General features: G+C 43.5%; 1 protein-coding gene across 4 annotated transcripts in view; it reads left to right on the top strand.

Moving 5' to 3' along the window:
* The window catches only part of LOC308676208 (RNA-binding protein 33-like), a 293,110-nt gene that overhangs the window by 8,340 nt on the left and 266,096 nt on the right, over nucleotides 1-18,674 (top strand). For all 4 annotated transcript variants that reach the window (XM_081341982.1, XM_081341985.1, XM_081341984.1 and 1 more), the window contains exon 2: nucleotides 6,256-6,331. In XM_081341982.1, the coding sequence (XP_081198108.1) occupies nucleotides 6,256-6,331 (76 nt within the window). The remainder of the gene's footprint in view (nucleotides 1-6,255; nucleotides 6,332-18,674) is intronic.

The following is an 18,674-nucleotide window of genomic DNA, read 5'->3' as shown; positions in this document are numbered from 1 at the left end:
TGCTTCCTTCCGCAGACGAGCTTTATGGGGATGCTGACTTCATTTTCCAGCAGGACTTGGCACCTGCCCACACTGCCAAAAGCACCAAAACCTGGTTCAATGACCGTGGGATTACTGTGCTTGATTGGCCAGCAAACTCGCCTGACCTGAACCCCATAGAGAATCTATGGGGCATTGCCAAGAGAAAGATGAGAGACATGAGACCGAACAATGCAGAAGAGCTGAAGACCGCTATTGAAGCATCCTGGTCTTCCATAACACCTATCAGTGCCACAGGCTGATAGCTTCCATGCCATGCTCATTGAGGCAGTAATTGCTGCAAAAGGGGCCCAAACCAAGTACTGAGTACATATGCATGCTTATACTTTTCAGAGGTCTGATATTGTTCTATGTGCACAGTTGTTCAATCTTCTTGTGTGAGACTAAACCCCTTCTGAGTTTTGACAACTTGAACACCTAAATAAGTGTTAATACATCCTAAAGACTTCAATGTGAAAAACTTTTGTAACGCTTTAGCAAAAACCTCACTCATCTGCTTATTTGGACCAATTTAAACAATATCATCGACATAAACAAGAATTATACCTATTACCGGATCTTTTAGTAAACACGCATTCATCTGTTTCGGACTTAATAAAGCCCATTGAATTTAGTTTGTCTTAAAGACATAAGTACCACATTAAACCAGACTGTTTCAGACCATAAAGACTTTTGTGTAGAAACCAGGTATCCCCTTCTTGGTGTCGAAAACCTGGAGGACCTCTCATGTAGATGTCTTCATCTAGATCAGCGTGTAGATAAGCCGTTTCAACATCAAACTGGAAAACTTCTAGGACAAGGATAGTTGCAGTGGCTAAGGCGATTTTCACACTCTCAGTCTGCACTGTGGGTGAGTATGTATTTGTATAGTCCTCAGGATAACGTTGAGCGAAACCCTGGGCTACAAGTCTAGCCTTGTACAACGACTCACCATTCAGCTTCTTTTTGATCCTGTAGACCCATCGAGTACCAATAACTTTCTTGTTTGCTGGAGGGCTTGCAGGCGTAAACACTTGGAAGTTTCTTTAGACTGTCCATTTCAGCCTGCATTGCCTCAAACCATTTATCTTGCTCTGATTCAGGAAGATGTTTGATCTGTGTGAACTTCTCAGGTGGAAGTGTAACATTACAAATCAAAGGTACAGGTGTTTTTGTTACTTGCCACGAATAACGTTTTGGAGGGATTCCCTTTGTGGACCTCTTGGAACGTCTCGGAACAACCGTCCATTCTTCTTCTGTGTCGTCCTCGTCTTCATCATCGTCGCCACCGGCAGCATCGGCGGCTTGCGAAGAGGGAACAGTAGGTTGAGAAGAACTCGTGGGAGGGACAACCTCCTGTGGATCTTGATCATCAGGTTGCGTGGCATCAGCAGCATTATCTCTAGGAAAATAAACTCCAGGATCATTAGAATGAATCCTGGACCAGTCAGCGTCTTCCTCAAAAGTAGCAGATTGTGAAACCACAATAGCATGATGAGAGTCAATGTATTTGCTCCATTTTGAATTATCATCAATACCCATAAATCTCATCCTTTTTGCTGCAGGACCCCCTTTCTTTCTTTGGGCCAAGGGAATATTCACCATAGCGTATGAACCAAAAATATGGAGATGTGAGAGATCAGGCTTGTGTCCATACAATATGAAATAAGGGGTCTGATTTATCACACTACTCCAAGTACGGTTGATGATATGGTTAGCATATTTGATAGCTTCACCCCAGTATGGAAGACCAAGGTTGGCATCTTCAAGAAGGCAACGCATCATGGTTTGCAAAACCCCATTTCTGCGTTCTGCCATTTTCAGCTGGATTATAAGGAGCAGGTGTCTGATGTACTATCCCATTCTCACGCATCCAGTCCTGGAAACACTGAGACATGAATTCAGCACCATGATCACTCTGGATTCTGGCAATGTTGACCTCGAATTGGGTATAGAGAAGACTAGCAAAGTCTTTAAAGATCTTTTCTTTCATAGGATATACATATCCATATCTAGAATAATTATCAACTATTGTCAAGAAATATCTTTTACCACCAAGTGTTGGTGCAAAAGGACCCACTATGTCAGTGTGTACCAAATCAAAAATGTGTGTTGACAGACGTGTAGCGTGTTTTGGAATTGCTGCTGCTTTGGATTTGGCTTTCTTGCAGACAGCACAGTCCAAGAACACCTTACACCCCTTTAGATCCAAACCTCTTGCGAACTCTGGCATCTTCTTCAGAACACGGAAACTGGCATGACCCAATCTTCTATGCCACTTAGGGATACACCTGGAATGCAAAGGTTTACCTGTTAGTGAATTCTCAACATTTTTATTAGGAACCCCAGGCTTGTCATGAGCAACCTGTGTCTTTTTTGTATTTTTATTATCTTTAGGAACCTTTGGAGTAGCAACAGGATCTCTCTCTGTGGCATCTCTCTCTGGGCCTGTGCTTTTTGGAACGTGTATACTTGCCTGCTCTTGCTGCTTAGACTTTGGTTTTATGTAATAAACACCACCAATCACCATGGTTTCAGCAACAATATCTCCATTTTTAACTATATAACTTGCTTTTTCAAGATGAAAATGAGAAAACCTAGACAAGTGACTCTGACTAAGCAAATTACTACTGGCAGACAGAACGTAGTAAACATCAGGAATGAGAGCACCGAGCTCTTCAATATAAACAGTTCCTTTTCCCATGACCTGAACAGGATGATCTGAAAAAGAGTAAAGTTCACGAAGGTCAGGTTCAGGCTCGTGCATCTCTGTGTAAAGCTCTTTTCTGTAGGTAACATGTAATGCTGCTCCACTGTCCAAAGTCCAAAGAAGTCGTCTGTCGTACTCTGGTTGAGACTGTGGATCGTTGGTCACAACCAATGTGACAAGTGGAGCTTGTGGATCACGCCTGGAACCATGACCATGACCTTGTCATCCGCCTCTACCTCTGCCTCCTCTGGAATCTGTTCCTCTGGGCTGGTACGTGACGGGTGCTGGAACTCGTTGGGGACAATCCCGGGTGGCGTGTCCCACACGATTGCAGATGTAGCATCTTGGCATCCTTGGAACGTAGGCCCTTCCACGGAAGGCACGCCTCACTGGAGCTCTTGATGCTGGTGGTTGTTGTGATTCAGGGTCAGCCTGTGGGTTCGGCAGTTGGGTCGGATGACTCAGATGAGGGGGAGGAGGGGGGTGTTGAAGAACTTGCTGATGATGGCTTTGAGGCTCCGCAGAGCCCCAGCCAGGCCCCTCCCACTTGGTCACCACGGAGACCCAGCTGTGTGAGCCTGACAGTGTGGATGAAGATGACCCACAGCTGGCCCTGTTCAAGGACGCCCGACGCAGGAGGCAGTCAAGTAGGAGCAAGCAGAGGAAGGCTGTGGGACTTCTCGGAAGGAGGCAAAGAGAGGCCACGCCCTGAACTCTTTATAAAGGGAATGTTTGGGGGAGGGCTGGTTTGCTGAAAGCAACCGCTCCGATAGAGTTTCAAAGCTCCGGTATCTTGTTTCATGTTTTGTTTGTTTTTGTAATAAATTTTGCAGACGTATTCCAGCCTTTTGCCGTCTGTAAAGGGGTTGCCTTTTCTGCAAGGCCGGTAGCAGGCTGGTACAGAACAGTGGTTCCCTTAAATGTGGCACAGCTTGCATAAGTGCCTCTTCTTCGGTTAAAATTCTGCATACATGATCCACTGTGTGTTGAGCAATAGGCACTTGATTAATCTTGGAAATAGCATCTTTCCACTCATGATTCAAAGAATTGATGATAATGCTGATCATTTGAAAATCATCAATAGGATAGCCTTTTTCACCCAGTTCTTTTCTAATTCCTTTCATTTTAGTCAAATGTGCTCCAATATGTTCACCAGGTTTTAATCTGGAACCATGGAACTCAGACAAAAGTAAACATGTAGACTCAATTGATGTAGGCCGATAACATGTCTCTAACTGAGTCCAAATTTGTTGGGCAGTTGCATCTTGTGAAAACGTGAGCTGCAATTCAGTGTCCATTGACATCAATAATGTGCATGCTCTATTATCCATGTCCCATATGTCAGGAGTCCATGGCTGGGCAGGAGGATTAAACACCATCATGTGAGTACCTTCTCTGCATAGCAAAAGTCCAACCTCACTGACCCATGCCCTGTAATTCTGTCCTGACTTCTTTAATTTTGAGTCACCAGCCAGTGGTACAATAGAAGGTGTTTGATGAGGAATATACAATTGAGGTACTGGCTGTGCAGGTTGTGCTATCTGACCATAACCTGCAGGGGGCATCAGTGGCGTTTGTGCCTGTGCCTGGACATGCGGCAGTTGCATTGAAGCTGCCGGTAGTATTGGTGCTGGCTGTGACTGTCTTTGAGCTGCTATTCCACCCTGGCCAGCAGGAGGCGCTGGGGCTGGTGCATTAGCATAACCTGCAGATGACACTGGCCTTCACATATGAGAACCCAGTGGCAATTGCGTGTGGGCTAAATATGGCTGTGCTCTGTCAGGTAGAGAGACTTGCATAGAAGCAATATTAACAGGAGAAGCAATAGTAACAGGAATCCTAGCACCATCGGGCTGGAGCCTCAGATAACGGCAGAAATCTTGCATCTCTGAGCAAGATTGCGAGAGTGAGAGCTCCAATTCATGTCTTAATGCAGCTTCACCAGTAGATGGTGCTATAACATTTGCTTCAGGCATCACTGTGGCTCTGTATGTCCTTTGGGACAGCCCATAATCATGTGACATAGGAGCCTCCAGTTCCCATTCGTCTGGCATGACACTCAATGATGGGCGTGACTTTGGCTTTCGGAAAGAAGGAGGCAATATGGCTTCTTGTGGGTGTGGCAATATGGCCGGTTCTTGCTCATAACTCCTCTCATATTGCTGAACCATTGATACATATTCCTTTGCCTGCTGCAAACGCTTTTCAAAAACCCCAATTTGTTCACAGTAGCCTTGCATAGCCCTATCTCGCATAGTTTGCTTGGGGCTTGAAGGAGCAGAAGGAATTTTCTTCGGCTTAACTTTAGGTTTCGCTCCAAGCCCTTGAAATTCATCTTGAACCCCTGGAGTGTGAACATTTTCAAGAGCAGCTGCCAGGGAGCTTGGAATAGTAGAAAAAGGAGTGACTGACCTTGCATCGTCGACAGGAGCAGGTGCGTCTTCTCCAAGGCGTGTGGCTGAAGCGATCAGAGTTTGTAAAGTTGAAGGGAGATGCCCCACACACAGGCTCCTAGCCTCCCTTTTCATCTGTGGCTTCCTTCCTGACATGTTTCAGCAGTTAATAACTGCCGCCTCGCTAGAACTAACTAACTTATAACAGCCGCAGAAACATGCATCTCTAAAAACATAAATCAAACCATCCTCGATACCAAATGTCAAGGTATAAATCACCTTAGTAGAGGGCGAAGGACTGGGCTTCAGAGGATGCATGATGTGCATGAAGGAAGGAAACAAAACATGACGCATAATCTTACTAAATACCTTTTCATTACAAAAACTAAATATATATTATAAAGAGAGCTAGCTGACTACATCCTAATATAACAGACAGTAACAGCAAAGTGAAAGACAATAAAAGAATAACTGTGAGAAACTTTCTAGGCATGCGCACAAAACAGTCTGAAACCATAACATAGCTGGACATATGAGAGTCACTATGGTTACATGATAAGATATCACCAGAGGTGCAGAGAGCAGGGGAAATGTACAGTTAGAAATGAACTTTTCTGACGAACAAAAAACGTGCAGTGACACCCTTATCCCAGGCCTACCCCCATGACCAGTTCGTCTTCAGCCAATGAAGAGCCGCATAGGTGTTTTGAGAAATGCTGAGATGTTTGGAGAAGTCCTCATTCCATTCTCGGGGTGCGTGGCCTTGAGTGCTGCCACAAACTGGTTCCGTGATTCCCTGGTCTTTTTCAAGCTGTCATTCCCCCTCCCTATTTCCCATTGCATCCCCACACAGGTTTATTGCCCATATGTCCCCCCCATGCCCTCTCCCTATGGTCTTTGATGGCAGGATGCCATGGCAGTTTTCTTTTCCATTGTGATCGGTAAGGGAGAAAGCCTAAACCCCTTTGTTGTACCACAGGAAAAAAAAAGATTAAAAGCAATTTGAAAAAAGTTGTTCTCCTAGAAGGACAGTGCAGAAACACAGCATGATTCCTCAAAAGAATATCAGTCCTGCTGTCTTAGAATCCAAGAATTTGGTTCATGTACAAATCATTAAATGCCTTCTGTTTATAGATGATGACTTTGAACATCATAAGCCTGGTGCAGAAAGGTCTTGGAGAAGGAGAACTGGAGATGATGATTGGGATAGGTAAGTCTCTTTTTTTTCTTTTATGCTGAGATGTTTTCTACTGTATGTCATTTGGTTTCACTCACATTCTAATTTACAGGGTTTTGAAAACGTATAACTACATTAATGAGTTTATCTGCCATGTGCATATCTGATACTCAGTTGTAAAGAAGTGTATGCCTGCTATGAAGAGTGGGCAGTGGTCAAGCACTGCTTTCTTTAATCAGGGTTGAATATTGCTGTGGAATACATGGGGGGAATGCATGGAGCTAAATAAAAAAAGGAGCAGTGTATTACATTTTTTCCATTTATCTAACTACCCCACCCCTGGAAGCAAAGCCCAGTTTTCAACAACTGTCAGAATATCATCAGAGTGGGGGCCCTATGGATCTCTGGAAGGATGCTGTTATAAAGAGTGGGTGCTGCACCAGAGAAGACAAGTTTCCTAGGGCCTGACAGATGATGCTCTTTAACTGAAGGGACCCGGAATGTGCCTAGTCTGTCCAATCTTACTGGGTGGGGAGATGCTATTGAAGATGGATGTTCCCTCAGATAAATTAGCCCCACGTGGAATTTTTATGCATACACAAATACTTTTCAGATTTAATAGGCCTTTAGTCTTATAAATACCCTCTTGAATCTTCCATTGAAATCAAGATTTTACTATAATATAATGTTCAGCAATGCTTGCTTTTGCAACTTGTTTACAACTGACTTCTATATATATATCCATTGGAATCAAATAATTCTGTTGAGAAATTCCATCAGATATAACTTATCTAGTTAAGAATCCATCTCTTAACTTGCTTACATTTTTCCTTACATTCAAATTTGCATTTGTCACTGTTCTTGGAATGCTGGTAGGAAGGATGAATACTCTTTTCTGCACATTTTTTTAAAAATGGGCTACTTTGATCTTGTGAGCTTTTTTGGCATAGAAAAGATTTGTTGAAGAAAAAGTCTTCATCATGGTTCAGTCCAAGCTGGGGATAAACAACACGGCGACTGCTTTAGGAAGAAGGTTACAGTTTATTGAAGAGGAGAGCCAGACAGAAGGATGGTTCTAGCAGAAAAAAGGACTGAGCACATGTAGGGAGTGGGTTTTTATACCCTCTGGAGCCTTTTGTTTGGAGTTGTTTCCTGTTTCAGGCTTTGTATTTCCTGTGTCACGTATTCTGACCTGAGTCTGGGTGTGCCTTTCTGGTATTCTTGATGGTGGTGGGTTAATCCTGTTATGTCCCAAGGGTTATATCCTGCTTCCCTGGGGCTGTGGCTGATGTTGATTCTAGAGATCTTTCTTCCTAATCCCAGTTTCCTGACAAGATTATCACATCTGCATTCCTGCAAACTTGGTTTCTGCTTGGGACAGAGAGTCTTGGGGGCAGGGTTGGTTTCTGCTTTTTAAAATCCTTTAGGGAAATATATTCTGCCCTTTTAATATTTCCTTCTCTGGGGGGGTGACTTCCCACAGATTCAAGCAGAGAAAGGCATTAACTTGTACCATGCCTTTTTGAATAGGCAAGGCTTTAAGTTTCCTCCTCAGTGCTATCTTTAAAGGCAATTATGATTATCCTACAGACATTTTAGAACAATATATATTGTTAGCCTTCTAACGTAACATATTTACAGCATATTTTCTGTTCCTTGCCTTGCTTGGGTTTTATGCTGTTCTGTGAAATCAGAAACAGATGATAATATTTTAAACCCTCCTTCCCCAATATGATATCCTCCAGATTTGGGGGTATATAGGTCCAAGAACTATCAATAATCATGGCCTGGATGTCATCAAGTTACTAGAACTTGATGTAGAACTAGAAGCCAGCATGGATTTGTTAAAAACAGATCATGCCAAACCAATCTTATTTCATTCTTTGACAAAGTGACTAAATTAGTAGACAAGCGAAATGCCATGGACATAATATACTTGGATTTCAGTAAGGCATTTGATATAGTAGTCCACAGCCTACTTCTTGGTAACCCAGAAAAATGTGGGATAGCATTACCACCAGATGTATTTGTAACTGGCTGACAAACTGTACTCAACAAATAGTCCTTAATGGTACTACATCTACATGGAGGGAAGTAAGCAGTGGGGTACTTAGATGAGGGAATAGAAGGGGAACTCATCAAGGCTTCTGTTCTGTTCCCCCCCCCCCCCGAGGTACAAACAGACAGACAAGCAGGCACAACTAGCAAGGGTTAATTGCTCTGGCTGAAGTAATTTGCCGTCTGATAAAGCCTTGGCAGCAAAATACAAGCAGTCTGCCAAAATAAACTCGTTACCTCAAGCGTCCGCTGAAATGAGATAACGTCCAAACAAACAGTCCAGAAATACAGAAATACAGAAACGTTGTCAAGAAGCCAGACCAGGGTTTCACACAGGTAGAAAATCCAATAGAGTTCCGAAGATGTGACCAGAAGTGGTTTGAATTATTGTTCATCACAAAGTCCTGAGAGCAGCCACACCCCCTTTTGTACCTTGTGGGGTGTGGCTCAGTGACTCAGCTAATACTTGGCCCTCCTACTCTTCTTACGCTGCTGTAAATGCTTGGCTCTGTGTCGTTCTGGGGAATCCAGCCATGATTCATCTTCGTCACTCCCCATCTGCTGCAGCTGCTCAGGCTCGTTCCCACCCTGGCTAATTACAGGCTGCTCCTGTCGGCCTTCAGATGGAGACAAAAGCCTTGCCAGAAAGGAGGGCCCCGGAGAGGGAGACCTTGCCAGAGGGGAGGGTCCCGGAGAAGGAGGCCTTGCCAGTTCCTCCCCATCATCCTCAGAGTCCTGTTCCTCAGGTGGGACAGGCTCGGGGGTCGGGGCCACAACAGCTTCCGGTTTGCCAACGCAGCTGCAATGGACATTGCTGGGGGACCCTGGTAAGGGTCAAAAGTCACCCTGTAGGGGCGACCAGCAAGGAGGGGGCCCCGCTGGATCGCGGGAGAGCGGTAGCTCTTCCACTAGACCCAACGTAGCCCTCCAAACCGGCAGACGAAAGACCGGCCATAGAAATATGGCTCGTGACTAGGCTGCAGAGAGCTGAAGTCACATCTACCACCAGGCACCTACAAAAGCAGTGCGGATGAGACTGGGTGAGATCTACCTCTATTAAATCCAACTACCTTTTATACCTGCATAAGCTGCCTAAAGTACTTTCCACCCTGTGGAGAGAGGGAAGGGAAATCCTATCCCACCCTCTAATAACAGCGGCGACTGACTATCCAGGGGAGTTTAAAACATTGAAAGTGTAAGGTTTTACAGGTAAAACTAAAAAAATTAGAATATTGTGCAAAAGTTCATTTATTTCAGTAATGCAACTTAAAAGGGGAAACTAATATATGAGATAGACTCATTACATGCAAAGCAAGATAGTTCAAGCCGTGATTTGTCATAATTGTGATGATTATGGTGTACAGCTCATGAAAACCCCAAATCCACAATCTCAGAAAATTAGAATATTACATGCAATCAATAAAACAAGAAGTGTACATAGAACAATATCGGACCTCTGAAAAGTATAAGCATGCATATGTACTCAGTAGTTGGTTTGGGCCCCTTTTGCAGCAATTACTGCCTCAATGAGCATGGCATGGATAACCGCAGTTTCAAACCCTCCAACTGTTGACTTTGCCACTGGACGTTGGGAGCTGGAACCTTTATATGGGAACAGTGAATCCACACCTTTATGCCAGGAACCTTCACAGCTGTTGAAGTGCTGAGTAGCACCTGGACCGGTTCTGACCACTTGGCAGCAACGCTCGAGGGGTTGAGTTCTTTCACACGGATCCACTCTCCAGGTTCCACAATAGGAGGCAAGTCTGGGATCACTGGAAGGGCAGCTTTGACCTGTTGGGAGATAGAAGACAACACCTGTGACAGTTTCTGCAAATACAAAGAAACATTCTCTTCCCCTTCATCCGCCCACATAACATATTTGGAAACAAAAGGTCTACCATACATCATTTCAAAAGGTGATAATTGGAGCTTCCCCCGAGGAGTTGCTCTTACACGAGTCAGGGCAATGGGCAAAATCTTGGGCCAAGTCAAGGAAGTCTCCTGGCACAACTTTGCCATGTGACTTTTCAAGGTCCTATTCATGCGTTCCACTTGAGCTGACGCCTGGGGACTGTATGATGAGTGAAGGTGCCAATCAATGTGCAAAAGTTTGCACACCCCCTGAACCACTTGAGAGACAAAATGGCAGCCATTGTCAGACTCAGTGGATTTAGGAAGTCCAAACCTTGGCATGATCTGGTCAACAATAATCCGGGATACTTCACAAGCCTTTTGAGTGGTAGTAGGTATAGCTTCTGGCCATCCGGTGAACATGTCCACAAAAACCAAGAGATTCCTCTTGGCCCATTCCTTGGCATTTCTGTAAAATCTACTTGCCAGGCTTCTCCAGGATATTTAGCAACATGAAGGGCCCTCTTAGGTAGAGGTTTACCTCCTGTAGGGTTATTTTGTTGACAAATCTCACATTGGGTAGAAGCTTGCTGAGCCAGAGTTCGCAGGTTGTGATTGCAATACCTCTGTTTTAGCCAAAAATGAAGTTTCTTCAGGGAACCATGAAAAGCATCATGAGTTCGCTGTACAATTTTCCACACGAGGGCAGTAGGGAGCTGGATTTTATCATCAACTGCCCACCGTCCATTAATCCATTTCCCTCCATCTCTCAGTTGATCTCTTTGATCATATATGGGAGGGAAAGTGTCACAATCCTCTACTGGTACCAGGGGACAAGTCTTGGCAGTGGTGACAACTGGCTGATAGGCTGCCTGCCGAGCCCAATAGTCTGCAGCTCGGTTGCCCTTAGTTACAAAACCATCATCCACTTGATGTCCTTTACAGTGGATAATAGCAAGGTCCCTTGGCAGTTGGATTGCAACCATGAGCTCCTCCAAAAGAGCCTTCATTTTTAAGGACTTTCCATCAGCGCCTGTATAACCCCTCTCCTTCCATAAAGCAGCATGGGTGTGTGCGGCCAAAAAGGCATATCGGCTGTCAGTAAAAATGTTCACTCTCTTGCCCTGGCCCAACACACAAGCAGTGATCAAAGCTTTTAATTCAGCAGCCTGAGCTGAAAACAAGGCAGGAATGGCAGCAAGAGCAACAGGACGCTCATCAGTGACGATAGCATAGCCAGAGTATCGGACCCCATCTTCCACAAAAGAGGAGCCATCAGTCCAATATAACAGCTCTGGGTTTCCAAGGGGTTCCATTCTTAAATCAGCTCTAGCACCTGTGATTGATTGTAAAACTTCTAAGCAGTCATGGGGTTCTGCATTTTCTTCTGGAACAGGCAACAATGTAGCTGGCTTAAGGGTGTGACATCGGCAAAGTTGAACTTTTTCCTGTTTTATGATCTGGCTCACATACCGTCCAACTCGGGCAGAGGTGGCCCATGCTGGCAATTTTTGCTCCAATAATACTTGAACCGCATGGGTGTGTGTGTAAACCTTCAAAGGAGCTCCCAATATGATTTTCTGACTTTCGGTGACCAGTTCGGCCACAGCCACAATAGCTCTGAGACAACCAGGCCATCCCTTCGCCACAACATCCATGTCCCTTTACTCCTGTGTCTGGATCCTCCCACTCAAATGCAAAATAGTCTTGACACTCAAGGGCCAAAGGAATATAGAAGAAAGTATCCTTTAAGTCAATTACAGTATACCATCGTTGTTTTTGGCTGAGAGTGGTGAGTAAAGTATAAGGATTTGCCACCACAAGATGCCAAGCTTGAATTCGAGAATTTGCTTCTCTTAAGTCGTGAACCAGTCTCCAGGACCCATCAGGCTTGGGAACTGGGAAGATTGGAGTGGACCATGGAGACTGGGTGGCTTGTAAAATCCCATTCTTTAAAAAGGCTTGGATGAACCCCTGGATGCCAATTCATGCCTCCCTTTTTATTGCATACATGATAGCAGTGTTCCAATATTTCAGGGGCTACCACAAAGAAGAGGGAGTCAAGCTATTCTCCAAAGCACCTGAAAGCAGGACAAGAAGCAATGGATGGAAACTAGTCAAGGAGAGAAGCAACCTAGAACTAAAGAGAAACTTCCTGACAGTTAGAACAATTAACCAGTGGAACAACCTGCCTCCAGAAGTGGTGAATGCTCCAACACTGGAAGTTTTTAAGAAGAGACTGGACAGCCATTTGCCTGAAATGGTATAGGGTTTCCTGCCTGAGCAGGGGGTTGGACTAGATGACCTCCAAGGTCCCTTCCAACTTATGTAAGGAAACAGGTTGGGCCCCTGGGTGAAGATAGGCTTGGTGAGGGATAGCATAATGAGCAAATACTGGGATTCCATGAGACCAAATTTCAGGGGAAATGGAATCCGGAAAAGAAGCTGGAGGTGCACTAGCATCCAGATAATAAATATAAGCTTGCAAAGCTGGAAAATCCAAAGAAATACTCTGGGGTTGACAAGTGATTGTTGCTCCTAATTTCCCCAGCAAATCTCTGCCCAGCAAATTAATAGGGTACTGGGGTAAAACCAAAAATGAATGTTGAACCTTGGGCCCTTAGCTTGAAGTCACACACAAAGGGGTGGTGCAGGGAGCCATTTCAGTTTGCCCACTGACACCAACAATAGGAGTAGTCTGAGAAATCAAACAGTCTTTAGGTGCATGCTGCAAGACGCTGTAAATTGCCCCAGTATCTACAAGAAAAACCTCTTTCCTTTCCCCCAATCTGCAACTCCAAGAGAGGTTCGGGGGAGGAAACAAGACCTCTGGAGCCACATCAGTATTGGAAGGGATAGCCATCATTAGCATACATCTGCATTTTAGGATGGAACGGTTCAGCCTGTGGTGACAGCCAGGATGGGGGAGGTCTCCTGCTATTGGATGGAAATCTTCCCCTTCCCCTCCGGGAGCCTTGGCAATGTTCCTGTCCACGGCCCCGATTCCTTGGATATAACTTTTCCAGTGGCCTCGTTCTTTGCAAAGGGCACACTGGTCTCGCCCAAGGATACCCTGGTGAGGCTGGAGAGCGACGCCCAAAAGCTGGGCATGCTTCTTCATCTTGACATCCTCCCTCCCCTCTGCAGCCTCCTCCCTCTGGGCATAAACTCCAAAAGCAGTTTGTATTAAGATTTCAAAAGTTTGAGCACTGGGTGAAGCAAGTTTTTGCAATTTGCGCCAAATATCAGGAGCGATTTGTGCAACAAAAGCCATTTTTAAAAGTGGTTCACTGGTCGGGCTATCAGGATCAATGTCTGTATAACAACAAAATCCATCTTTTAATCGGTTGATAAAATCAGTAGGGCTCTCTTGTGCTGTTTGGAAAATCTGATTCACCCTATAGTAATTAACAGTCTTGGGGACCCCAGTTCTGATGCCATGAAGAATGGCTTTGTGAAAATTTAGTAAGGCACCATATCCCCCATCAGTATTAACATCACATTCAAAACATGGAACAAAAACAACTTCAGGTGCTGGCCACTGTTCAACGTCTCTTTCCCCATCATTGGTGGCTTCCTTCCATCCCTTAGTATATTCCTTCAAGGCTTTTTTCAAAACCTGGCGTTTGTCCTCAGCCCCCAACAATCCAGATAACAAAGTGTCTATATCAGGGACCGTTGGCTTGTGGGTGGCAAAAATCCTTTGTAATAAATCAATGTACTGCTGGGGGGATTTTCTAAACAGCGGCAAGTTAGCTTTCCAGTTAAAAAGGTCACTGGTGGTGAATGGGGTGTGAACCAGGACCATTCTTCCATTTGCTGCTGGCACCTGTTGCAGCGGGCATATTTTCTTCTCCAAGTGATTTTGTTTAGCGTAAACGTTGCCCTGTCTCATGTGAGAAGGGCTTTGAATCCGTGCAGCAGAGGACAATCCCTCATCAGGATCGTCATCTTCAGACACGGAGATAAGGGAGGCTGCGGGGGAAGCAGCAGCTGAACTCATGGACGGAGAAGAGACAGAGGGGGCTGCGGGGGAAGCAGCAGCTGAACTCATGGACGGAGAAGAGAGAGGGGGCTGCGGGGGAAGGAGCAGCTGAACTCATGGGTGGAGCTTCAGATGCAGCCAGAGCAGTCAGAATCACATAAGGTGTGTGTGGGGGGTAATCTTCAGGTTCAGGACAAGTTTGAATTTCTTTATTTGAAACTTACTTATTTCTGAGCGGACCGGACAGACCAAATTCAAAACCTCTGGAGGGACTAACAGGCCACATTGTTTTAAAATGTCCTGTTGGATACTCAAATTAAAGAAAAAACCTGCATATAATTCTTCATCCGTCCGCCCTTGTATAGCAAGAACATCTGTAAGCTTATTAATAATATCCAAGTTCACAGACCCTTTGCTTGGCCAAGGTTGTTGCCCAGGGCCCATAAAATATATGTTGGCCACACATCAACACAGAGCACCACCAGACATTGTCTAACAGGGTTAAACTTAGCCAATTGTGGTTTCAAAATATCCCAGTTTTTCAAAACACATTGCAGAGGAGTATTTTTTTATTTAATTTGTTTTTTTAAATTACTCTGACGATTCCCCTTTTTTTTCAAGATAGTCTCTCGACTTCCTCCCTTTTCACTTAGTTAATTTGTAATTTAGTAATTAATTTTCTCTTTGGAGGATTAGTCGGGGAGATCAGCCCCCTATCTTATTTCAAAATTACCAAAACCTCTGCAAAAAAATTACATTCCAATTTATTTATTTTCCTTAAATCACTTTCCTGTATTACAAGACAGTTTCTCGACTCCCTCTTTTCTTACTCATTTCTTCATTTCTTCATTTAAATCTTTATGCTTCATTTATTTTATTTTTATGCTTATCTTTACAGGGCTAGTCAGAGTGATCAACCTCCTGTCTTATTCCAGGATTTCCAAAGTTTTTTTTAATCTCTCTTACTCACCAAGGCGCCTGTTGCAATTTCTCCCTTTCTCCCATCAGTGGAGAAGCATGAAACCTCGTTGAATTCGGGCATTCAGGTTCCTCAGACATGGATCCACCGCCAACAATGAAACACCAGAGTCTTCCAGGTCAAACACCTGGTAGCGCTCTAAGACTCACGATTCAGTCGCTGTCTGTTTCTTCCTGCCAAGAAATGAAAGTTCCTTTGGGATCCTAACAGGGATCTCTAGATGGGGGGGAGAGAGAGCCTTTGAAGCTTGCCCCACGTTGGGTGCCAGGATGTAAGGTTTAGCCTCACAATTGCCCCAGCATTACTCAGGAATTTAAAAGAGCCAAAGGAAACTCTTGAGCCGAGGTTTCAGCAAGTAAACAACTTTTATTTTGATCAAAATAGAGTTGGGTGGCCACATCTCTCTTCGTGGCTGGTAGAGAGATGAAGGCAGCAACCAGGAAAGATGTCTTCCACCTTTTATACCCCTTCAGAACAAAGAGATCTGGTCTTGGTACTAGGAACCAAAAGGTACAGAAAAATAATTCCTACATGATGACTCATACACAACAACCCAGGCTCCACCACAGCTCCTTTTCCCCTCCCCTTTAACATGAGGCTTTTACTTTTCCTAAATACATAAAGCATCTGACTACAAAATAATGATTACAAAATAACAAAACAATGATTACATAGTAACAATACAAATATCAATATAAAATGGTTACTAATGGTTACTATATAAAATAGCTGCTAATGTCAAACTTATACTAAAATCATAAGCACAATAAAATCCCTTCAAAAGAATAACCTGATTTTAACAGATTTTAACTGACTTTTATGTTCCTAAATTTTGAGGATTAAAAGATTTATTTTCTACTCTATTTTATTGAAAATTTGGGTTTTTATCTACAAAAGAAGTAAAATTTCTAAGTGGTATGGGTGACACCTTGTGTTGTGATTCAGTGTCAGCCTGTACTCCCAGCAGCTGAGTCCGATGAATCTGAGGAGGAGGAGGGGTTTGGAGAGCCTTTAATGTCACAGGGAGGCTCTGATGCACTGCAGGACTCTCAGCCTGGCCCCTCCAGTCATGTTCCTCATGAGGCTCAGCTGTGTGAGTACGAGGTGTCAGACTTAGAAGAGTCACAGCTGAATCTGTTCAGAGATGCTAGAAGCAGAAGGCAATCCAGCAGAGCAGAGCAGAGAAAATCAATGAGGCAACTCAGTGAGAGAAGGAGAAGGCAGTGAGAAGTCACGCCTTGGGACTGATAATAAAAGAGGAAGGTGTGGGCGGGGCTGGTTGCTGAAGGCAACTGTTTTGAAACATTCTAAGGGAATCCTGGTCTGTTCTTGATAGTTCTGTTTAACTCTTGTTTGTTGACTCTTGTTTGATATTTTGATTCATTTATTGAAGGAAATATTCTGTTGCTTTTTTGTTTGAACTGTAAATAAATTTGGGTTGGGTTTTTCCAGCCTATTGACTGTAAAAAGGAAAAAGGGGTTGTCCCTGACACACAAACAGGGCCGGTCGTAGGCTGGAACAGAACACCTTGTCGCTAAACCTGAGATTACCATTTGTTATTGCCTAACAGAGACTTGGCTTGCAGCCCAGACTATAGATAAGATTCCTGTAAACTTGGAAGATATTAGCTTTGAGAAGCCCAGCTGTGTTCTACACTCAGTGATAAAACTACTCTTATTTTCTGACTGTAAAGCTTTTAATTCTATGTACTATTACAAAAACTTGTATGAAGACCAGGAACAGACTCTTTTTTTGATGAGAGCACTTATTAAAACTATTGTTACAGCTACTGATGAATTAAGAGGCTACAGAAAAGAACAAGATGTCAGCCCAGGTGTACAAATTCAAACTCTGACTACAATTAAAGAACCAACTGCACAGAATATAATAGAAGAAGTGGAACAATCAAATACTATTACAGAAGATTCAATTGATCAACAAATTGACTTAATGGAAAACCCAGAAAAGAGACTGACAATATGGAAAATGGAAAAGATTTTCTATACAAATCAGAAGAAGCCTGAGGAACAAGAAGAACAGATTGAAGGGAAGATAAACATTTCAGGACAACTATGTTGAACCGGAAAGAGAGAGAGATGTTTTGTTAGCACTTCCACAAAAATGAAGATTGGATGCCCTCCCTTGCTTCAAATAATATGTATAATAACAGGGAGAGCCGTTTGAAGATTTGACAGCACAGAGATGGAATGCAAGCTGGCAAAGAAAAAAAGTTAGAATAAGACTGAAGAAGAATGGGGTTTTTACTGATTAGTGAAGATTAAAAGAGAATATACTTAAATAGATAAGAAGTATACTTTGAAATTTAAACTTTATTATGAACTGAGATAAAGATAATTTTGAGCATTTAAAACTTGAAAATATAAATATCAAAAGTTAAAATTGAATATTGATTTGTCTACAAAGATTGAATTTAAATGCAATTAAGACACATAAGCTGAAAATCTGCTGAAAAATGTAATGAACCTGTTTTATTTAGCTGATACATAAAGAATTGTATTAGCTTAATATGAGATAGTAAACATTAAGAGAAAGAGGAAACTGATGTTGAAAAAGAGAAATTTTGATTACTAAGGTTAAGATATTTGGAAACTAATAGAAAATAAGAATGTTATACTGTAATACTAATTAGATGGTGTAAGATGGTGTGAAATAGAATATGTTTGAATAGATAAGATGTGTATCCTGAATATTAGACTGTGTGATGAATTTGACAATGGGAACTTTGGCCACTCAAAATTTGGAAACTATAGAGACCGACTTCTGGGTGGCAAGGCTCCGTCGATGGCGGCCGTTTTGGCCGTCAGCCCCGTTGCTTTCCGTGGAACCACTAAAACAGCGACAATCAGCTGTTTTACGGCTCAGAAACCCTCTCCTCGGGAGAAGAGGGGAGGGTGAGCATTCAGGTAGGGATAGAGCTCCCCAAGACCCCCAGAGTTTAAATTCTGGGGGTTGAAGGGTGAGAGCCCCCCCGAAGCCTGAATTTGCTCCGGACTCAGGGACTCCTCTGCTCCAAGGCTTTGGAGCGGAGCAGGACGCTGCAACCATCCCTGCAATCAACAATTAACTTTGGATTACTTGGATGCAGGCAGAGCTGTGCAGGAGAATATTGAAACAGCAAGTATTTGAACTTTAACTCTGGTTTACTTTGAAAGAAAAAGTTGCAAGTGGTGTGGAAAGTGAAAGTGCACAATGGAAATTAACTGGGTGTTAAGATGGCTTCTAAATCAACCAAAGCTTCTGTTCCTAGAAGTGCTGGTGCTTCACCAGTTCAGCATTCTTCATTACAGGCTTTGATGCCTCCTCCTGTGGCACCCGCACCCGCATTAACATTAAAAGATTTACAAGATGCTTTAAAAATACAATCCCAGCAAATAGCTGAACTTATTGAGAAGTATACTGAAATAAGAGCAGACATTTTAGCTGCATTTCAGGGGCTTGCAGTCTGTATTGAGCGCCTGGATGATCGTGTGGAAGAGCT

The sequence above is a fragment of the Vipera berus genome, assembly GCF_964194415.1.
Source record: "Vipera berus genome assembly, chromosome: W".
NCBI lineage: Eukaryota > Metazoa > Chordata > Lepidosauria > Squamata > Viperidae > Vipera > Vipera berus.
The sequence above is the reverse complement of the archived record's forward strand: the minus strand, read 5'-3'. Positions and strand labels throughout refer to the sequence as shown.